This window comes from Nyctibius grandis, chromosome 1, assembly GCF_013368605.1.
Source record: "Nyctibius grandis isolate bNycGra1 chromosome 1, bNycGra1.pri, whole genome shotgun sequence".
NCBI classification, from domain to species: domain Eukaryota; kingdom Metazoa; phylum Chordata; class Aves; order Nyctibiiformes; family Nyctibiidae; genus Nyctibius; species Nyctibius grandis.
This window is the reverse complement of record NC_090658.1, coordinates 104,251,622-104,272,951: the sequence shown is the minus strand read 5'-3', so window position 1 is coordinate 104,272,951 and position 21,330 is coordinate 104,251,622. Positions and strand designations below refer to the sequence as shown.

The 21,330-nt window shown below is 37.6% G+C and overlaps 1 protein-coding gene across 13 annotated transcripts in view; it reads right to left on the bottom strand.

Moving 5' to 3' along the window:
* Positions 1-21,330, bottom strand: part of DST (dystonin) — a 326,171-nt gene that overhangs the window by 127,750 nt on the left and 177,091 nt on the right. For 11 of the 13 annotated variants that reach the window (XM_068410532.1, XM_068410453.1, XM_068410484.1 and 8 more), the window contains 21 exons: positions 19,125-19,218; positions 18,639-18,793; positions 17,302-17,764; positions 17,086-17,214; positions 16,800-16,877; positions 16,523-16,684; positions 16,318-16,422; positions 14,456-14,551; positions 12,980-13,105; positions 12,441-12,593; positions 12,034-12,188; positions 11,773-11,899; positions 10,243-10,426; positions 8,463-8,620; positions 7,958-8,136; positions 7,601-7,739; positions 6,603-6,796; positions 4,316-4,478; positions 3,547-3,630; positions 3,348-3,455; positions 2,497-2,595 (listed from right to left, as the gene is read on the bottom strand). In XM_068410532.1, coding sequence (XP_068266633.1) covers positions 2,497-2,595; positions 3,348-3,455; positions 3,547-3,630; positions 4,316-4,478; positions 6,603-6,796; positions 7,601-7,739; positions 7,958-8,136; positions 8,463-8,620; positions 10,243-10,426; positions 11,773-11,899; positions 12,034-12,188; positions 12,441-12,593; positions 12,980-13,105; positions 14,456-14,551; positions 16,318-16,422; positions 16,523-16,684; positions 16,800-16,877; positions 17,086-17,214; positions 17,302-17,764; positions 18,639-18,793; positions 19,125-19,218 — 3,151 coding nt within the window. Of the gene's footprint in view, positions 1-2,496; positions 2,596-3,347; positions 3,456-3,546; positions 3,631-4,315; positions 4,479-6,602; positions 6,797-7,600; positions 7,740-7,957; positions 8,137-8,462; positions 8,621-10,242; positions 10,427-11,772; positions 11,900-12,033; positions 12,189-12,440; positions 12,594-12,979; positions 13,106-14,455; positions 14,552-16,317; positions 16,423-16,522; positions 16,685-16,799; positions 16,878-17,085; positions 17,215-17,301; positions 17,765-18,638; positions 18,794-19,124; positions 19,219-19,346; positions 19,514-21,330 lie in introns of those variants that run through there. The other 2 variants (XM_068410524.1, XM_068410517.1) reach the window with 2 other exon arrangements.

Below are 21,330 nucleotides of genomic sequence, written 5' to 3'. Positions count from 1 at the left end.
GTCAAAATTTCTTGCATTGTACTCTTTGCTTCATTTGGATTTAAATTAGATTTTTCTAGGATTTCATTTTCTGCTACGAAGTAACTTCTACCTGGAGATGCCCTGTGCAGTTTGTTTGTATCCCTTTCAACACTACCAGAAACACCTGGGTTGTTCGCAAATTGAAAATTTAACTTTGTTTTTTCACTTCCATTGTGAGCTGCCAGCTTTCTGAAAGAGGACGCAACCTTCTCTAAAGGTATTGCATCCCTCACACCTGAAAGAGAGTCGCCTTTTCCACCACACACTTGAAACTCTCTGTCTTCAGAGTTTAAAGTATTATGGCTTTTCCTTTCTGTAAAGCAATGTTCTTTACACCGACATTCAAACTGAGTTCTTGGTGAAAAATGTTGCTGTTTGTAAGGGCTGATATCCAGGGCATGCTTTCCAGTTTTTGGAGTAACTTCATCTCTCTTTGTTGTTTGCTCAAAATTAGTTTCTGATTGAATCTCACATTCTTCCTTTGCTGGAACATCACTCCCTGCATTTCTTGAACAATTTTGATTACCAAAACCCATTAAACTCTCTTGCTCTGTATGTAGCTCTTTTTCTCTGTTGCCACTAATGCTACTTTCTTGACCACTGAAATTTAAAAATTGTTTTAATGTTCTGTCAGTTTTGATTTTATCATCTCTGTCTACATCTAATTTTCTTCTGCCAATTTCCAATTTATTTTCTGTGTGTTTAGGTTTACTGGAAGAGTTATCTTTTTGCAAATATTCCACATCCATCGTGCTTTCCTTAGGTGTGTTTTCCTCTCTGAATTCAACAACTTCATTATATCCCAGATGTTGAAAGACTTCAGCTGACTTCACAGGTTGGTGGAGTTCACTCTCCTCTGGTAAGCTCTGAGCATGACAGCACATGGATTAAACTGAGACATCATGGAAAAGATCTTATTTTTCTCTCATTCTATGCATTCTTAATGCCATTATTGAGAGTTAGGAAGAAAGTTTGGCATGGAAGAAAATCTTGGAACAATCACAACTTCAGCGGTCTGATCCCAGAAGAAAAAAAATATCATTCCTCCTTGAAAAAGGGTTATTCATTTTCTGATTTGCTACCTTGATTACAAAGAAAAAACCAATCAAATCACTTTGAGACTGCTTAGGTTATCTCCAAAGAAGCTATAAAAGATTTAGAAGGCCGCCGGAAGGTGAAGGAGGATGGAAGATTGGGGGTGTTTATTTTCCAAAAAAGCAGTCCTGGAGATTCAGAGCAGACAAACTCAAAAGAGTTCAAAAGATTCCATTTTGCTCTTGAAGAATGTGAAGCCTATTGGCATTCACACATTTCTTGATCCTTGTTTCAGTTCTTGTTCCTTGTTTCACTTTTTCTCCTTGATACTATTAGCATTATTATTCATACTAAATCCTCAGTTATAATGGCTACTTATCAACAAACATTATCTATTTCCATCCACATGCTCCACCACTGCATGATGCACAGTAATAGATGCTGTTAGTGTCAGTTTCTCCAGAGGTATTCAAGAGAAAAAAAAGCCAATAAAGACGAAGCCAGCACTAGAATTACATAATGTTTAAGAACTCTGGTTTTTTTCTGTAATAATAATAATATTAAAATTTCTGTCCTTACGAGAATGTTCTCCAATTTTATGTAATTTATATAGGTCTACATTTAATACAGGCAAAATTAATTACCGGACATTTAATATGGGCATTATTTTAGAGATATGCACTGTATAGATTATACTAAAACACTGTAGTCCTTAAAGAATGACTATATAATCTCTTTCAGAGAGAAACATTTCCAAAGAAAATGAAGAATTTAAAAGCATTTTTTTTTCTCCGTTATTTGGAAGGTTGATTCTGCAGCAAGCATGTATTTTGAGTAATTTGCCTGCTCAATCTTGTTAATAAGATTCATCGCTAAGCATAAATAAAATGCTGTTTGACCCCAAGGAATCAATACAGTAGAAAGGCAGAAGGAAGAAAAAAAATCTAAACATGACAAAGAAACTTAAGAAATTAATTAAGAGGGCATCACATCTCCCTGTTATAGAGAACTCCCTTATATACTCTTGAGTGGACCTGAATGCATACTATGGAATATATAAGGCCTACACAGGATATCAAGGGTGCAAGCACACTAAGTTTGCCCTCATCTTAATGTCTGCATTTATCTGAAAGATCAAGCCCTGAAATATTAAAGTATTAAAACATACTGTATGTAACTACATCTCCATCAGAATTTAGTGAATCATATGATCCTTCTAGCTGGAAGAAGTAGTAAAATGTATGGATGGTATATGGTTTTGTTTATCTTAATGGAAAAAGTGTAATTTAATTCTCCTACAGTCCTGTATGAAGTGCAGTATATAAGGAATTTTAGTCTTTCATATCTGCTGCTAACTTTGTGAATAATTCCAACAAGTATATTGTTCTCTGTTTGCCTAGCTGTTCTTTTTGCTTGGTTCGTTGCCAGGGGATGACCTACCTCTTCCTCTTCCAGTCTTTTCAAAGAGTCACCTGCAAACTTAATGTATTGGGTCATCAAGGTCACTAAGGCAGTATAACGAGTCCGTAAGTCCATGAACTGCAAAGAAACAAAGGGAGGTGAGCGAGGGGGAAAGAGAGGAGGAAACACATTAATCCACAAAGAAGTGATAAACACTATTTTAGAACCTATCCTGATTTTGATTCCTAAATCCTGATTGTGGAATCCAAAGTCCTAATTTTGATTCCAAAGTTGAATGCCATCAGCAGGGTGCACTTGCACAAATAAATCCTAAGGATCTATGAGGAGATCCATAGGAGAAGAAACAGAAGACAATGTTTTGACTTCACAGTCATTTGATACTTCCCCCAGTAAGAACAGGTTATAACAGGGACAAGCAGTGCTGGTCACTATTCCTTCCTCTAACAGTCAGCAGGGAGACAGATTTCTCTTGCCTGCCCAAATGAGGCTGATCTGCCTTAGAATCTGTCCAGGTGTCCAGATCTGGTATGTTTTACCATAGCAAAGATGAAAGCTCCCCCTATCTACTGTGATCAAGATCCAGCCCAGAGGTAGTTCTAAACAGTTTTACTAAGGTATATTTCTCATACAGTTTTTTGTAATTTGGGGGACTTTTGTTCATCAACGGTAATATACCACCTCGTTATCTAAATACTGCATAATGGCCAACAGAATATTTATCACATCATATACCTATAGAGAAAAAAAATAATCTTGCTTGGGTTACCCTATTTCATGATTCATAAATTGTAAATCCCATTCTTGTATTTACTCTGTTTTAAGCAAAGACTCAAAAAATCACGTTTTGCTGTCATAAGAAATCCATTTACCTCTTGAATAATTAAGTCTGACGAGCTTTGCATTCTTCGGCGTTTCACTGGAGATTTTTGTTGGGAGTCAACCATAGCTCTGTAGGTCATAGTCTGCAACTCATAGTCCTGTAAAAAGAGAAAATACACAAAATGATTGGCATTCCATATGATACTGAAACTAAAAAAAAAAAAGGATTCTAAGTATGACGTTTATTACCTTCACAGCAGCTGAGTATTGCTCTGAATACTTCTGGCATTCATCTATTTTGCTTTGTTTCATTTCAATCTCAGAAACCAGCATCTGTAAAATATGAATCTACACCTTCATCTTAAAAAGTTATTTTGATTACTATTATTATTAGCATTTCTACTTTATCTAACATCATGAAATCTACCTAATATGCTCATTTCCATGTGTGTACAAATAATTATAAGCTCAAGCCTATATCCTGGGCTTTGTCAGGCTTACATTACAGAAGCCACGAAAAAACCCTGCCAAGTTTAATAGCTGGTGAGTGAACTTGAAAGGAAATCAGGATAATACCATTTTGTATATAAAATGTTATTCTGTCTCTTATTTAAGCTGCATTTCCTTCTTGCAGGAGAGAGTTTTTGAGTTTAGCTCTGCTTCCATGAAAAAATACCTACGTCCATAAATACCAAGAGCAGTATTGAAAAAAAATGATGTGATAAGGAAAGTCCAGAATTGTAGGCATTCTCTAAGGTTTTGCTCTTCTTGCAGACTTGAGGAGCAAAAAATTTTGGTCTATAAAGTGGCAATAACCAGTAAGTGATACATTCATGATGTGAGTTGCATTACAAACATAAAACCATAAAAGCTGGTGATGACTTGGAATTTTACAGTAAGGGCTGAGTCATATAAGCACCTCATATCAAGAAATAAGACTGACATCACCGCGTTAAACTGATATTTAACTCTTCAGTCATTACAGTAGTGCTTTCCTACAATGAGATCCCTTTCATACCTTATGTTGGTTCAGCTGTTTAGCCAATGCTTTGCTATTTTCAGGATGGATCTCTTGAATCTTTCGCTGAGTGTCTTCCACTTGTTGAATCCAAGTGTCCAAAGAATTGTAAGTATCTTTGTAATACTTCAGAGATTTATTAATACCTTCTAAGTCACGCAACCTGATTTCATTTTAGAAGATAAGCCAAAGGGGAAAAGATGAATACTAAAGATAAAAAGTACAACACTAAGCCAAATACAGCTTTAATGGCTTCGGATGCCTGAGCTCTGCTACAGCTCACACTACAAACATACTAAAATAACACTAACTAAACAGTAAATTAACTTCTCAAATATCAAGATTCCCAGCTTGATGAAGCCTGTTCATTTGTCCTAAGTGACACCCAGGAGAGACCCTACTACAGAAGAAACTCTGCATATATCCCTCATTAGTGAGTTAAACTGCTTGAAACTCCACGAGCACAGGAAAGCCCAAGCAAGATGGTGGGCTCTTCAACAGCAATTAATTATGTTACAAGAAGTGGGAGTATTTCAAATGTGACCTCTGTGAATCAAGAAGGTGTGTGCTCTGCTGGAGTTAAGCAGTGGTTCACCATACTCTCTGCGCATCCCACAAAACAACAGGTGTTACACTAAAACTAAAGCCTTTAAATATTCTAATGTGCAAAAGCAATTGATCCTGTAAGTCCATTTTTAAATCATGGTTTTGACCTGAAAAGAGAATGTAGTGTGTTTCTTGAAAGTGCTTTCCATACTGATGAGAATACTGACAGTTTTTCTTTCATGATCCTTATACTGTTAATTCAAAGATCATATAAATATGACTACTCCAAAACACTGCAGGATAAACATACTTATTAAACAACTTTTTATAGTTTGACTTGGGAGTGAATACTTTGCATCGCTGTAGTGTTGTTCTCAAGATGCCAAAAGGAGACTGAAAAAGAGCAACCAAAGGAAACTGTATTGCTCAGGTTTCATACTTAAGCATGTTTTAAAGCTAATAGCCATGAAAAAGACAAAGGATCATGATAACTGCAGCCAATATTTGTACATACTTTTCACATAATGATCATCAGTGTCAAGCTGTTAGGAAGTAACAGAGCAAACATTTGCAGAAAGCAGCTTGTTTACAGCTCCATGCTGCAACTACCACAATCTGTCCTATTTACACTGAAGCCACTATGTATTAACAGTCATTTTTCAGCATATTCTACTCAGGATACAGTCCTGTGAGGACAGCATGTGGTTTATGCTTGCCTGCTGAGGAAATAAGGACACTTCAGTACCTCATAAAACTACTGTTTTATCACTTAAATTATGTCATGCTATCAAATGATGAAAAATCTGACATGGATTTAAAGCTAGCCATTCTGCAGTCAGCTTTACATGAGTCAGCTTTTGCCCGTCTTCCTTTTAACTTCCAGCAATGTTAAATAAAGACACCTAAATTAGTTAATTACAAGTGAATAACTTCAGTATTATAGATTCTAAAGGAAATACATTCAGGCTGTATAGTACAGACTTCCTTAACTTGCCCACACTTTTTCCTTCAGTCTCTAGAGACTGAAGGAAAAAGTATTTCCAGGAATGTCATGTATGGACATCTCCTTCAGAATTACGGGTAGGTGTGTTCTACACATCTGTGTAGGCATGTGCATTTGAGTAACATTCTCCAATATCATCATGACAGTAATACTGAAGGGCTGAATTTAGAGCAATGTCTCAACTGGATATTGAGGCTGCATGAAAACAGTTGCACACCAAAAGAAAATACTGGCGCTTCACCAAAAGCTGTTGTGGTAAAATTATCACAGAAGCCAATGGATGCTAAGGACTTCCAGACTTACCACTTGAGTCATTAAAGGCAAGCTAACATGAATCCAATCATAACTGATGAATCAGCTCATCAGTTTAGCCTGTCAGAACTAATTATGTGGAGAAACAGATGGTATTTCCATAGGACAGCAAAGCATTTCTGCAGACTTTTTTTTTTGGCAAGAAAATGGACAATTTATCCCTACTGTGTCTCAGTAAGCTGTAACTAAATGAAGTTTCTACATCTTGTTAATGTTTTGGTTCTCAACAGTCACAGACGTTTCCTGTGGAAAAGTAACACGATGCGAACAGCACAGAAAAGGTAAGAAACCTTGATCTTAGCACATTTCACAAATAGTTCAGAAAACTATTCTGACCTACTTAAACATTCCTTTCTGCTTATTTTTCCTCAGAAACAAAAAAACAGCATAAAACATGAACAGATTATAATAAAAAGTTATACAAACCTATTTTCAATTTGAGAATGAATGTTTTGCCACCTCTCGGCTAACTGATCAACTTTTTCTTTATGCCAGTCAAAGTCAAGATCACGTTCCTTGTGCATTTTAAACATCTGATCACTGATCATCTTTGCCTTCTGCAGTTCATCCTCTAAGGCATGGAACACTTCTCTTTTCTCATCTACTTCAGATCTCCATTGCTAGTATGTGGTAAATGATAAACTGTAAATAACTCCTAAATTATGACACCATTTTATAAATCTGTATTTTACATGAGAAAAAAGTATAAATGAATAAATGAAACATGTTTAAACAAGTATTTTACTTCTGGTTGCTCGGACACTGGAATGGCACCAGAATGGGTCTGAAGCAACTCATTAGCTATGAACTGTAGAATAATTCTAAGTAACAGCATCCCCCACAACACATAAATCAAAACAAATTAACAAGCTTATCTCCTAAACTACAGCTTTCAAAAAAATCATTAGGTAGACGCCAATCACTCTAGCTAACGAAAAAGCATTATTCATCATTTACAATATTAAAATGAAGTATATACAGCGCACAGCAAATGCTGAACTTCAAACTTACCCTTTCTCAAAGGTATCTGCCAAACCTCCTAGGAAACCCTGATTAGTATACCATAGCAGTAGCAGGAATGTTATTGTCGCCTCATTTATATAACAACATATTTATGTTACCGTTTGAAGAGACAAAAAAAATAAGTCTTAACTGCAGCACTAACAAGTGCCACTCTTGGAAGTTCAGATACTCAAAGGCATTTCCTAACAGCAGGAATGCACATGCGAACTATACAAGTCCTAATGCTCCAAAGCTGTCATTTTTTTCTGAGATGTCAATCCTAATACAGACTTTCCTCCAAATACAAAAGCCAACTTCGGATACACTATACAGTATAGTATAAACAAAACAGGTGTTACAAGGCAGATCATTTTGCTATTACTTTTTGATTTGCCCATGAAAAGACACCAGCCAGCTCTCACCTTTAATGTACCCATCAGATTTTCTATATTGTTTTTGTCAGCTGTTACTGCTTCTTCTTCACACAACTTAGTTTCATAGAGTTTCACTAATGATTCTGCTCCTTGGGTGTTCTTCAGCACCAAATTTACAGTTTTTAATCTGAAAAACAGTAATCTCCTGTTAACTGAACCATCAATAACAACATTCAATACATGTGTTTTTCAGCCTTTTCATGTCACGGGGTACCCCTTTATATCATGTTAAAATGTTAAGTCCCTTTTCCTTTATCAGTATTATTCATACTAATATCTTTAATTTATTTTGAAGAGAAAACTGTAAACTAAAACATGTGTGATGGGAGATGGCCTATTACATACTTATCTATGTAAATGGAAGACATGGAATAAACTTGGTTCATGTTCTGAATAACAACATTGAGCTCAGAGCGCAGAGTAGGGACTGAAGGTGAACCAGCAGCTTGACTGAAAAACTCTTCACATTTATCCGTGATGACTCCCAAGTCATCCTTCAGTCGGTCCAGTTCTTTCTTCAGTTTCTGTAAAATGAAAGGCGATTGACGGTGCTTTTATCCTAAATCAACCTCATGTATACTCTACGTATCATCAGTACAGGTCTGCTCTCCTTCGTTTGTTTCAAGTGGACACCATTAAAAATTATTAAAAAGGACCGTATGCCTAAGAGGGAAACTAAGCGAGTCACCATTTATTGGCGTATTTTTCTCACAAACACAAACTTAATCTTTGACTCATGTCTTTTCAAGCTGCACTGCAAACTTTCCTGGCTACACTCAGCATATCTGCATATATTTGTTTCAAAATAAAACTCCTCTCTTAGGTAAAACAGCCTTTCTCAAAGGCTCACCTCTTGCTCTGAAATTCTAAACACACTTTCATGTAGATCATCCCTTTCCATTGGGGTTCGGATCTGCCGTATTAACCGCTCCTCACAACTCTCCAGCTGAAGTCTGATATTTCTGACTTCGGAGATGTACAGATTGTAAATAGATTCCTCCTGCTCCTCTGTTGAAAGAAACAAGGCACATGTTAGCAAACAAAGCCATCACGTCATTTCCACCATGTCTTCTTATGAAACACTTCATAAAGTCACTATTCTACAGGTCTTTTCATGACTGGCTGAAATCACAGCAGTTTCCATTGGAATTTTGGCTATAAGGCAAGTTTTAGGAACCCTTACATTTTAGCTATTATTGGATCACCTCCTCACACATGAAAAATTAGCATATATCTTTGACCATTCATCCCAGGCACAGACACTGCGAAACTCAGTGACTGATCCTTTCAGTCAGATGATATCAGGCACAATACTGCAGTAAATGTCCAGGGCTTTTTTTTTTTTTTCTTTAAATCCTCTCTTTCAGACATACAGGGCAACACATCTTTCCTTAAGTATAGTGAACGATGCTGATGAAGTAATCAGCTTTGCACTACTGTATTTCTTTAACTCATTAGCTACTTTTACAGTTGTCCTGGTTTGGCCCAAACCAGGCCAATTAGTCTTAGAGAAACCAAGGTCACTGCTAAATTCCTCACTGCTTATGAGTGAAGAGCTGAAAGGGGGTCGCACCTGCAGGGAGGAGCAGATGGGGCAGGTGGCCCAGAATTGACCAACGAGGTATTCCATCCCGTACACGTCATTCTCACTTTCCTATTTATCACTAACCCACTGCCTCCTGGAGGTGGGGCCCAGGAGGGAGGGGCCCTCCTGTCTCCCACTGATTGGTACCAGCTTTGCCAGTTTCCAGTTAAAAGCCTGCAGGTGTGATGGCAGGGGGAGCTATTGCATTTTCCCCTCTGCCTGTGCTGGGGGGAGCTACTGCATTTTCCCCTCTGCCCGTGCTGGGGGGAGCAACTCTGCCTGAGGAGGATTTCCAAGCTCTCAATCTTGGCTTTGTATATATTTGTATATATTTGATTATTTCTATTATTATTGTTATTATACTCTTTTTCATTATTATAGTTTATTAAAACTGTTTTAACTTTCCAACCCATAAGTCTCTCTTCCTTTTCCCTTTCCCTTTCCCTTGGGGGGGGGAGAGGGTTAACAGAGAGCATCTGCCACCTGGTTAATAGCCAGCCCAGCTTTAAACCGTGACAACAGTAAATCAGTGCAGATATTTAAAGCTTTCTGTTCATATTGGATTTAAAAACAGAGTTAAGAGAGCACTAACTACAGGCATTCTGTGGAGCTAGGAAAATATCTAGGACACTTTTCTTGCCTTAACAGTGTGAAAAAAGTTCTAATTCTGTTATGAACTCAACAAAGTGATCACGTTGCATTTCCAACATTCAAAAATAAGCAAGGCAAAACTAAACAGTGAACTGTAGTGCACAGAATAAACTCTTCGGTATAAAATTTTTTGTAGCACTCTGTATGTTAAGTAACACATCAATATTTTTACATAGGTTAATATAAACAAAGTTTTTAAAACTTAGAGCTTCTGTACTATGTAATTATGCACACTGTTGAAATTATTATCTGTTCAGAAGAACTGAGGCATTAACAATATCAATATGATAAAATGGGTAATTCACTAGAGCTTGTATTCAGAGAGAGAATTTTCATCAAGAACTACAACCTCTCTCGTCAGAGCATCTCTCTACTCTTCTCAGCAAAGTTTTACCTCTTTCTGCAGATTTCAGAAGCTCTTGATAGTATTGCTTGCAAACATTAACTTCCCTTTCCAGCTGTGCTGTATCGGAGCTTGTAAAGATTTTGGACTCCTGGCTATCTTCCACAAAATCATCAAAGCGGGACTGCAAATTGCTTAGAACCTGCTGATGTTCACCTGGCAGCATCGTCTTTATCTGCAACAGATTATAAACCCAAGGCACAGTCAGCAATGATGCATCGCTCACACAGTTCCCTGCAACGCTTTTTATCAAAAAGCAATATCGACCAATTACTAAGATGGTTGTGGAGTCTCCTTCTCTGGAGATATTCAAAACCCGCCTGGACATGACCCTGTGGCAATGTGCTCTAGGGGAACCTGCTTTGGCAGGTGGTTGGACTAGATGATCTCCAGAGGTCCCTTCCAACCCCAACTATTCTGTGATTGTGTGATTCTGTAAAGTCAAAGAATTGAGGTTCTGAAAGCTTGCTGTTCCTAAGCTGGAGTCCACCTGACAGCTGATAGTTTACACTCCCTATAAAACCCTTTTCCATCTTTAATGCCAGTAATAGGCTGTGTTAAGCCAATGGTACATCAAACACCATTTCTCCATCTAATGCCACGTAGCAACAAACGAGCAGCCAGCAAGAGTCATACAAGTAGGGACACTTTCAAGAATTATCTCAGATTCCTTCTTTCCAACAGCAACAGTGGGAAATTAGAAGTGAAAATGTCATTTTGGGTATTGCAAATATTATTGCAACAGTTTGTAGATAGACATACACCAACGTTGTATAATAAACTATTATATTCAATTGTTACGCTGTACATCTAACATTGTTTAATTCAGTGATCTCACACACTGTTTTAGCCAGAAAGGACAGTATTTTGATCTGTATCACTATTTCATTTCTGACAAATTGATCCTAATTAGCTATTTAACATTTCAAGTTACAGATATGTATAAGAATGAAAAAATGCATTATGGAAGAACTAGTGTTCAGCCGCCTTCAGCATGAAAGACTAAATGTCACCTCACAGTTGTTCCACTTTTAGTAAGAAGTTGCAGCATGAGGAAGTAATGAGGGTTTTCATGAAGCCTCATTACTCATATTACTCATATTACTCATATGATTACTCATATTACCTTAGCCTAATAAAGCTAATCTCCCCAGATATCTTCAACGTAAGTGCAGAAAGGTAGACTCTTGCAGAACAAAATTCAGATTTAGTCAATGTTCATTTCTTTCACAAGATCCTGTCCTTCTGCTGACAATAGGAGATTAGAGAGATCAGCACAGTAATGCTGCAGGTAGTTTTCATGATACCACCTCTCTGCTCCTTCCCCAAATGTATCTGTGTAAAGGCTGCTCAGATCAAGGCAGAACGTTGCACAGTGGTAATTAGTGTGGCCACTGCCAGCTGTTCCCACAAGGAAGATGAGGATTGCTGCAAATTGTTGATTGTACAACATTTCTGGGAAGTGTAGACTATGACTTCCCAGCAAATGGCTAAGAGGCCCTTCCTAGACATAGCACATACCGAGGCAACGTTGCCAGCTCGAATAGCTTCAATTTCATTTGTCAGGTAATGCCAGGACACCACACTCTTCATGTTTACATGTGACTCGTGCCAAAGAGCCAGAACATTCTGAAATTGCTGTTCAATCCTGAAATATAAAAAGACTCCAACTTTAGATCAGAGTAACACATGAAAAGGGAAAAAAAGTTAAGATGTTATTTTAACTCAAGCTTCATATAAATGAATTCTAAAAGAAAATGGGTGGTTTTGTTTTTTCCCTACCTGTTGGCTGTATCTATTGCTTCTTTGTTCGGTGGAGGAACTGTAAAGCATACAGATGGAACCATGGCCTCATTACCACTTGGGCTAATGACTTTCCATTTAGCACGATGGGAGTTGTTTGCTAATACACACTCATCATCTTTGTAAATAGTTATCTAGTATTAACAGAAAAGCACAGTAATTTAATGAGCTAAGCATTACAAAATACTTTTACAAAGCACTTCTGCAAATGATGGCAACAAATAAGGAACAGAACAACAAAAACAATGTTCAACACAAGGATTTGCTCTTGTTTACTAGAGTGGAAGAAATTTAGAGCCCAGCGTTCTCCAGGAACATGGTAATTAATGAAACTTTAGCTGAATTCTCACGTCTATAATTGATTTGAGGAAATTCAAGTTTCTAACCTCAATTTGTCTGTAGTCGCAGATGGCTTTAATTGGGATGGACGTTTTGAGTATACAGTCAGGGTTCCTTGGCTTCAGCTGAATTATTGCCTTTGCTCTCCCCACAAGGCCTGCTACTGTGCTCTTATACTGCAAGAGTTGTTCTTTTTCTTCCTAAAACAGTTAGGAAAAGAATACGTCATAAGAGATGGCCAGAATACAGTGCTGCTTCTTTGATCCTGTTAAGCTTTTATTTTCCTGCCTTCTTTTACTGTATTTCTCAGAAGTAACACATTTTACAAGAACAAAGTGTCTTTCTGAAGCCACTGGTTCCCCACATCTGGTATTGTAAAGATAAATAAACAAATAAATATTAAGTTATGAAAAACAGTCATTACACATGGATAGATACAATTATTTAATTTTAAGTCCTAAAAAATAAGTATTTTTTTCCTTCACTTTAAAGGAGTAATTTAAACACACATATTCTATATCCAACTATAATCTACACATTTCTTGTTTAATTGTAAGTCAGGTTAATAGGATCCTTGAATCCTTACCATAGACTCCTGGACAAGGTCTTCCAGCCTATGAAGGCTGCTTGATCTATCACAACTGTATTTGCGGTATATGGTATCTTTCAAATTCTTTAAATATTCCATGGCTTCTTTGGCATCACTGAAAAACTAGGATGAGATAAATATCCGGGTTACTTTTAAACAACCTAAAAAGTATACAAACAGCTACACTATGAAGTTTTCTTTAAGTGCTGTCTTTTTAAAAATAATCTTTTCTAGTAGCTTGAAGTGACTAGTGCACCACACGATCTCATGTCTAAATGTACTCTTCAAGAAGGCACATGTTGTAACATCAGTTATTCTTGGTACTATCTACATGCAAAATTAATTCAGAAGTTAGTGAACCTTAGTTAATTACTGTTCCTGCAATGGAAAAATTTCTGAAGTGATTCTTGCTTCCCTTGGAATTACAATTACTTTCATATATACAGAACAGACAAAGCCTACAAACTAGCTCCAAAATTCAGCAAGCACACTGAAGCAAACATTTTGTGCAGGAGGGGAAGTGAGCTGTCACACTTGGCAGTTCTGCGTGGGCATCTGCACCCCCAAACTAGAGTCCTGGTTAAGCACAATTAGGAAGGGAAATGTCCTGTGATAATCCTCACCCCACTGTGGCCCTGAAACCTCACTTCTTAAATCCAAAATTCCCATTTCTTCCCCCTACTGCTAGGAGCCCAAATCGCTCAACTTTGTCTTCTCCAGTGTCCATCTCCTAACTTTGGGCCCTCATCCTTCTCAGTTCGAAGGCACCTCATCCCAACATCACTCCCCTTCTTCTTCAGCCATCCAACCCAGAAGACACTAAGGATTAATCTTTATAATTTAAATATTAAAAAAGAGTAAATTTTAAAAAAAAAAACAAACCACACCTCTTCAATCTTCAATCCTCATGCATATAACTGAGAAACCCTTAAATCTTCAATCCTCATTCATGTAACTGAGTACTGCATCGTTTGCTGAGTATGTAAATGGGTGATAATCAGAATCAGAATTTGTTGGACGTGTCTGCTGTCAGGGTGTTCTCTGCTCTAATTATTATTAATGCTGAATGTTCCATTTCTATTTGGGTAGTCCCGGAACAACCACCTAGAATATGTTCTCCCTTGGCCATCACTAACCACCCTCCACTCTACATCATCTGCAGAAGCTGTATTGACGGCAGTTGGGCATGACAAGGAGAGAACACGGCTTCGTTCTCACAGTCTCTACTTGCAGCTGCAGCACTCTGAAAAAACGTCAGGCCAGATTTTCATCTGCTGTGAACCAATATAACTGTAGTGAAGACAATGCAGGTGTGGTAACACTGTGGGAGCATGGCTCATCACCTGATGATTGCACTTGACAAATGTCAATTCTACAATTACTGTGAGCGAACAACTAGCGCTTTCAGTGGAACTTTTTGGCTATGGACAAAACTTAAAAACATTTCATACTTTTATTGATTTACTTTCTTACCTCAAAATACGCAGCATTTTCTCTCAAATGTTGCTCAACACAGTGACAGAGCTGAAGAATCCAGCTCCACTGTGTCTGCATTGCAGCTCTATAGGCCTTTAAGAAAGAGAGAGAGATTTTACAAAAGAAAATGAAAATTAAAATGTGCGTGCCTTGACAGAAATAGGAAATACAAAAGTAATGTAGCAAACAAAAGCATCTAAACCTGACCTCCTCACCCAGGAAAAGCAAGCTGCAGCAAGGAAAATTCCAATTAGACGTGAGAAAAAGCCTGTCACTACAGCAGGGTCAAACGTAAGAAAAATTGCCCAGAGGGACTGTGAAATCACCATCCTTGGGCACGTTCAGAATTCAGCTGAACAAAGCCCTGACACTGCTTTAAGCAGGGGCTAGACTACATCCCCTGAGGTTCCTCCAGCCTAAGTTCATCTATGACTCTGTGTCTCTATTTACTCAATCAAAATAGCTGGATTCTTGCCTGGATACAAATCGGATATTAAAATAACACTGAATACACAATAAAAATAATTAATCAGGACTCACTGCAAATATATAATTTTGTGTCACAGCTGCACAGGAATTTAAAGAACATAACCCCGCTGGAATCAAGCCTCCTATACTGTCCACATGGTACTGCCACCGGAGCTGCACTGCACGGGTGTTCACCAGCAGAGGGTACTCTTGACTTTGTGAAACCAGCCAAGAGCCTGAATTTTTCAATTCTGTATGATTCTCAGGGAATTCAAAGGAGTTTTTCCATTGGCTTCAATGAATATCAAACTGATGCATTAATGCATAGATTCTTCTGTAGAAAAGGCATACATTTCTTTTTTTTTCTTTTTAAATGTCCCAATATAGAATTATTGCGGACATCATAACCTGCATAGTCATCTTCACTGCGACAACCTGGTTTCACAATATGTATCTTAAATATATATTAAGTATATTACACTGATAAGAACCCATTAGAACAGCATATACTTTTAAAGAACAGAATTCTCCACATTACTTAAAAAGTCATTATTCAAAGTAAATGTCATGAGAAGGAAGAAAGGGAGGAGTTTTTTCTTCATGTTTCCAATTTACGCAGATGTAAACCCACTGAGCTGAAGAACCATAAAAATCCATCCTCTCCAACTGTTTTTTCATTCTTATACAATAAAATAGCTTTTTATTGTTTCCATTTTTACCACCCACTGTCTGTATTTACTCTTTTGCTGAAGATCTACAGGGAAAAGTATTTTACATTCTCCTTTGGAAACTTGTTATGACCCTACAACAGCTACAATAAATTTTCTGCAAACCATTTACCTATAATATAGAGCTTGATTCAAGCCTAAAGTAAATCACATCACCTGGTCAGATTTTTAACATCCAAACAAGTTTCATAACTCACTGACAAATAAGTTATGAAACCAACCCTAAACTATAATAGGAACCCGTACATATAGTAAGTGACTAGAAAAGCTCTACTGAAACTTCTTTCTATCCAACAGGAGAGAAACCGCATAAGATTGTTCTGTGCCCTCAGTTTGCCAATGCAATTTGTATCACTAACTCTAGAAGCTGCGTGCATTACCAGAAACATCTGTACAGACCAGCTCTGGAAATTGTAATTTTAAACTTCAGGGAGGATTTTATCTAAGCAACCTAACATGTAACCACAGAAGTGTTGTTACTTTTTGGAAACTGGAATACAGATACAACAGAGATGCTGAAGAGGGAAAAAAGAGGCCCCATTATTCAGAGCCTTGCTGTTCCATTTCCTATGAGTTAGCACTTCCCTTCTTTTCCCTCAAAATCTAAGGTTTATTAAAACACAAAACTATTTTCTTGTTTATGTGCTGTTTTTACTAACTTACCTCAATGGTTAGCCTGGCTGGGTGATTTTCAAGAAGCAACTGCTCAGCTATTTCTTGTACTGATTTAATAACTTCTTCTTTTTGATCAAGTTCTCTCATTAATTCCTTTTTTCCAGACAAAAAAAAGATAGAAATGTTTTAGAAATCTCTTGAGTTCTTAAAGATGATTTAATTATTCCCTCTGGATTATACTAGCAATACATACTGCATGGTATTCCTTTTTTCTTGTTATATTGGGGTTTCTTTCACTCCAGTCATATGCAACCTCCTCCTCTTCTTTTTCATTCAGCCATATCAGCTCTCTAGTAGCACGAGATACAAAATTGTGAAGAGTATCTAGATGCCTTTCCTGATTTCTTGATGTGTTCTTTATTAAAAAGAAAAAAAAAAAAGATTTACAAAAATCAGAATTTAAAGCTTATCCCTTATCAAAGATGATGTACACTGAAAAGCTGAACTTCGAAGAGGTATGACAAACTTACCAAGAGTTTTGAATACTGACTCTCCAGTTTGTGCAATTTTTCTGCATAACTGAGTTTAAGAGGGGCAGTCATTTGGATCTGTATTCCATATATGAGGTCAAAAGACAACAAAAAGGTTAGATATGTTAAACCATTACATCTCCTGATTACATGATATGCCATCTAGAGATCAGAAGTAAAAGTAAATTGGACTGTGAAACCCAAACACAGTTCTAAAATTCAACATTAGTTTATGGGTCACCCCGTAAGAAAGTAACCAAAACAAATAAAGAATATGGTGCTGTACCTCACTGATTTTAGCTTCTTTAAGGCTGGATTCAAATTCCTCAATAGCTTTGTGGATGTTTTTGTTGTTTTCTAAATGGCTTTCAACACTTGGTAAATCTGAACCCCACTCTGCTCGATCAAGTTGCACCTTACAAACAAGAAGGAAAAATTAGCCACGATCTACAAGGAGTAAACGTAAGAATTAGAAGCAGACTGTTTCTGTGAAGATTGCTACCTGCATTTCTTCCACCCAGCTCAATAGGTCCTGGACAAATTTCATGTTCACCTCTTCTTCTGTTAAATTCTGATCCACAAAAGCTGATTTCATAAGAGGTTTTCTGATCTGCATCAGTTTGAGTGTTTGCAGAGTCCCACTGTCTACTCCTGTCACATAACTTTGAATTAACCGTGGTGGGATGCCTGGTGTGTAAGCGGGAGTGATGGCTGGTGTCAGTCTGGAAGTAAGACCTGATGAAAGGCCAGATGTCAAGCTGGAAGAAGTCAAACTAGGTGTTAAACCTTGGGTCATTGCAGCATTTAATTCAGGGGTTAGGTTTGTTGTAAATCCTGAGTTTAAGCTTTCGGTTATTCCTGATATCATCAGCTTTGTCTGCTCTGTTGTCAGCGCATGCCCCTTGTTGTACACGGAAGAACATTCGGTCCGTATGGCCATCAGTTCATCACGAAGTTTTGCAACTCTATTGAAATAACAGAAAATAAATAAATAAATAGAAATAATTTCAACAAATGCTCTTGATTAAGTTTTATCATGCTCAACTGAATAGCAGTATGAATTCACGTGATATCTTACACTTTAGTTGTACTTATATATATACAAATAAGCATTTATATCAGAAAGTATAGGGTATGTCAGCTTATACTTCTATAAATACAGATAACAGACGCAGAAATCATGCAATGACCAGAAAATCAGTATGGTATGGGCACTAACATGCACCATACATATTTCCATGGAACAATCAGCAAAGTAGAAATCTCACAAGATACGACATGTTGCAGTAGATCAAACACTTGCAGTTCACTGCCAAGGAGCTGTTATGTGCTTGATCTCACCCAGTCCAGGACGAATCCTGAAAAACTTCGGAGCCACTTCTTCACAAAATTGAATTACGCCGTTTAAATGCATCTTTCTGCCAAGACTGTACACACTGCCACATATAGCTAATGTTACTCCATTTATTACCTGTTAAGATATCTATAGCTATCACCAGAAATCTCACCTCCATTTTTAAAATCAAAGTTAGTGAATTCTAAAAGCATTTTAGGTGCAATAAAACCAGTTAACATCTTTATGCTCAGATATCCAGTAAACGTTGAAGTCATGGTTCTGGAGAATGACTTCATTTTCACAAACGAGTACAAACGGCTCCTCCTGTCTACAGCAACATTTGTGGGTAATGTACCCACCAGAATACCTGATAATCTTCATTTGGGTGCCCAGTGACAGATTGAGAAGTTTACCAATAGACATAAAGATCTGAAAATGTTGTCCATAATGGGTATCCATATATTGGAACATTTATTTATTCAGATAAATACACTGTAAAGTACCTCTGCACAAGCTGGTCTGCCTGATAGTATTTTCCATCAATAAGAATTTGGGCATCAATCACTTGCTGGCGGAGAAGGTTCTCAGATTCAAGAAGATACCCAGCTATCTCTGCTTCATGTTGGAACTGGAGCCCTGACTCTAATCGTTTGGTGTCCTGAATAAATAAGAGAACGTTATTAAGCCCTACAGCTAAATCAAAGGGAAATGAGCTGTAAGAATTCCTATTTTTTTTGTAAAAACTTCTTCTGATATTGAAACAATTGGGAAGCATTTTCTCCAACTACCAACAAAAAAAACGTAACAGAACTCACTCTAGGCAATTTTTGGTATTTTCTTGAAGAAATGCTAAATTAACAATACAACAAAAATACAAGTAGCAGCTATTAAGTATCCACTCAAAAATCCCCAATATTTTTTTTTTTAAGTAGCCCTTTCACTGCAGTAAGTTCATGAACACAAACAAGTAAAATCATTGACTGACTTACAGACTGCAGAGCATTCTGGGCAAGTATTAGTTTGTCCTCACAGCTCCGGCTGTCGCGCTGAATTCTGTTTGCAATCTGCTGCAACATTTCCAACCTAGATGATGCCAGAGCATTTCAAAAAATAAATATTAACATTATTTATATTTACTATACATGTTGCATGACTTTAAAAACAAACAAAAGAGCATCTGACACAAAGTACAAATACATTTGCCAAGTTACCTGTTTCCTTCTAAGGTGCCATTACCAAAGCTTATACAAGATTTAATCAGTGTAGGACCACAATTAACAGAAAGGAAATTCTCATTAGAGTCAACACTGGTTCGAGCACTAGTACTGTTGCTAAACAGTGAATCACTGCTATGATAGCTATAAGTACTGCTGTTCATTTTCACATCCAGAGCACGGTCCTGCTAGCTGTTTACATTTGCTGAAAAACGAAAAGCTAGAACTCCTACAAAATGTATGGCTTCTAGGGATGAAATTTCACCACTGGCTTCTGAAACACCCAGCACTCCTCCTTTAAATAGGCTTCAGTATGCATATTCAAAACCCAGCAATTACTATTCTGCCAGCTCTTCAAAGGATTTTACCTGGGGCTATGTAAACCACCTTGCTTTGGCTTCCCTACCTTGCATTAAAGCTTTGCAAGTACAGACTAGGTAGCAACATTAGGGCGTCTCTAGGAAACAGACACGCCAAATATTTTATTTAAGTGTCATTAAATATCTATAAGCCAAATAAGAACTTGAAGAAGTCTTTGCAGTGTGTTTCTCAGACTTGTCAATGAAAAGTTTCAAAAAGGAGTGGCGTGAGAACTCCACGGTATGATACAAAACAACTCCAGATTGGGCTGACTCCTTTTCCCTCAAATGGAACTGCACAATAAAATTGGGGGAGTATCAGGGTTAATCAGGTCTTAACAACATAATTTGAGACAGCTGTACACCATCCAACCCATCATCATTACTCCACTGTCCAAGTATGCATGTTTACTAACTGCCCCATCCCACTAATCGGTCCTCCTGCAAATTTCCCTTCAACTTCTTCCACATGCAGAGCTAATTGCTTCTTGCTGTTTTAACCACAAAACAAGTTAAGAAAAATCTGATCACTGCCGTTAAGTTTACATTTTAACTCAGAATTTGTGCTAGGGGTGATTTTTTCAGTATTTCATGCCCTGCTTTTAGGACCTCCTGAAAAACCCCACCCATTGCAAAAGCATAGAAAAGGCATAGACGCACCCCTGCAGCAATGCCAAACTCTGCTAGTTTTGCAAACCTGAGCTCAGTTTGGCACTCTCCTCACTGACATCTTATTAATTTTGATTCCATACACCAATCTGGCCACATGTTATCTATCTGTGTTGATACTTTTCAGATGTATTCACCAAACTTGGCGGGCAAAGTTTTAGTACTTGCCAAATTTCAGTATTAGCTGAGGTCACATTTTTGTCACAACCAAATCCCACCCCAGGAGCTGTATCAACACCTCATATTAGTGAGATGCACAAGTAACCAATACACCAAACACGGATCAAGTTGTGTCCAGAGGAGCCAACAATTTTAACTTGATCACTAAGCCAGAATCACTTAATCAACTTTTCTCTCCCATTTTACAGTGACCACCACATGTACTGACCATCACTATACCATCTGTCACTTTAAGTGTGTTAACCAATCCTGAAATACAGGAAGGAGTTTAGGTTTATTTTTGTTTACCTGTGCTCAGTCCATCTGAATAAAAAGAAATAAACTAATGTCATTTATACACATTCTCAACAAAGATAATCCAGCTTTCTGCAAGTATGAACAGAATTCCTTTTGGTGAAGGCAGGCACTAACTTTGCTTTTAGCAGGTCAGGACAGATAAACCTACAAGACCTAGCAGGTTGTATTTCTTCTGCTGCTTTCCAGAGTTCAGCTCTGCATGGTGGGGACAACTTTGTCCTCCTCTATAGGAACTTCTTTCGCAGCAGGATGCTGTGAATCAACACTTCCCATCGAATCTGCCATTTCGGTCGTGCTCTTGCTTTTGGAAGCATGACACATATTTAATCAACTCTAACTGTCTTTGGGATCTTCTCTGGCTAAAATCTGTCTTTCTGAGGACTTCCTACACAATGGTCTGGATTCTTCACACCTAATTTCAGGTACCTAAACCTGAGAGAATGATCACCCTATCGTCACCAGAAAGTCAGTGCCAG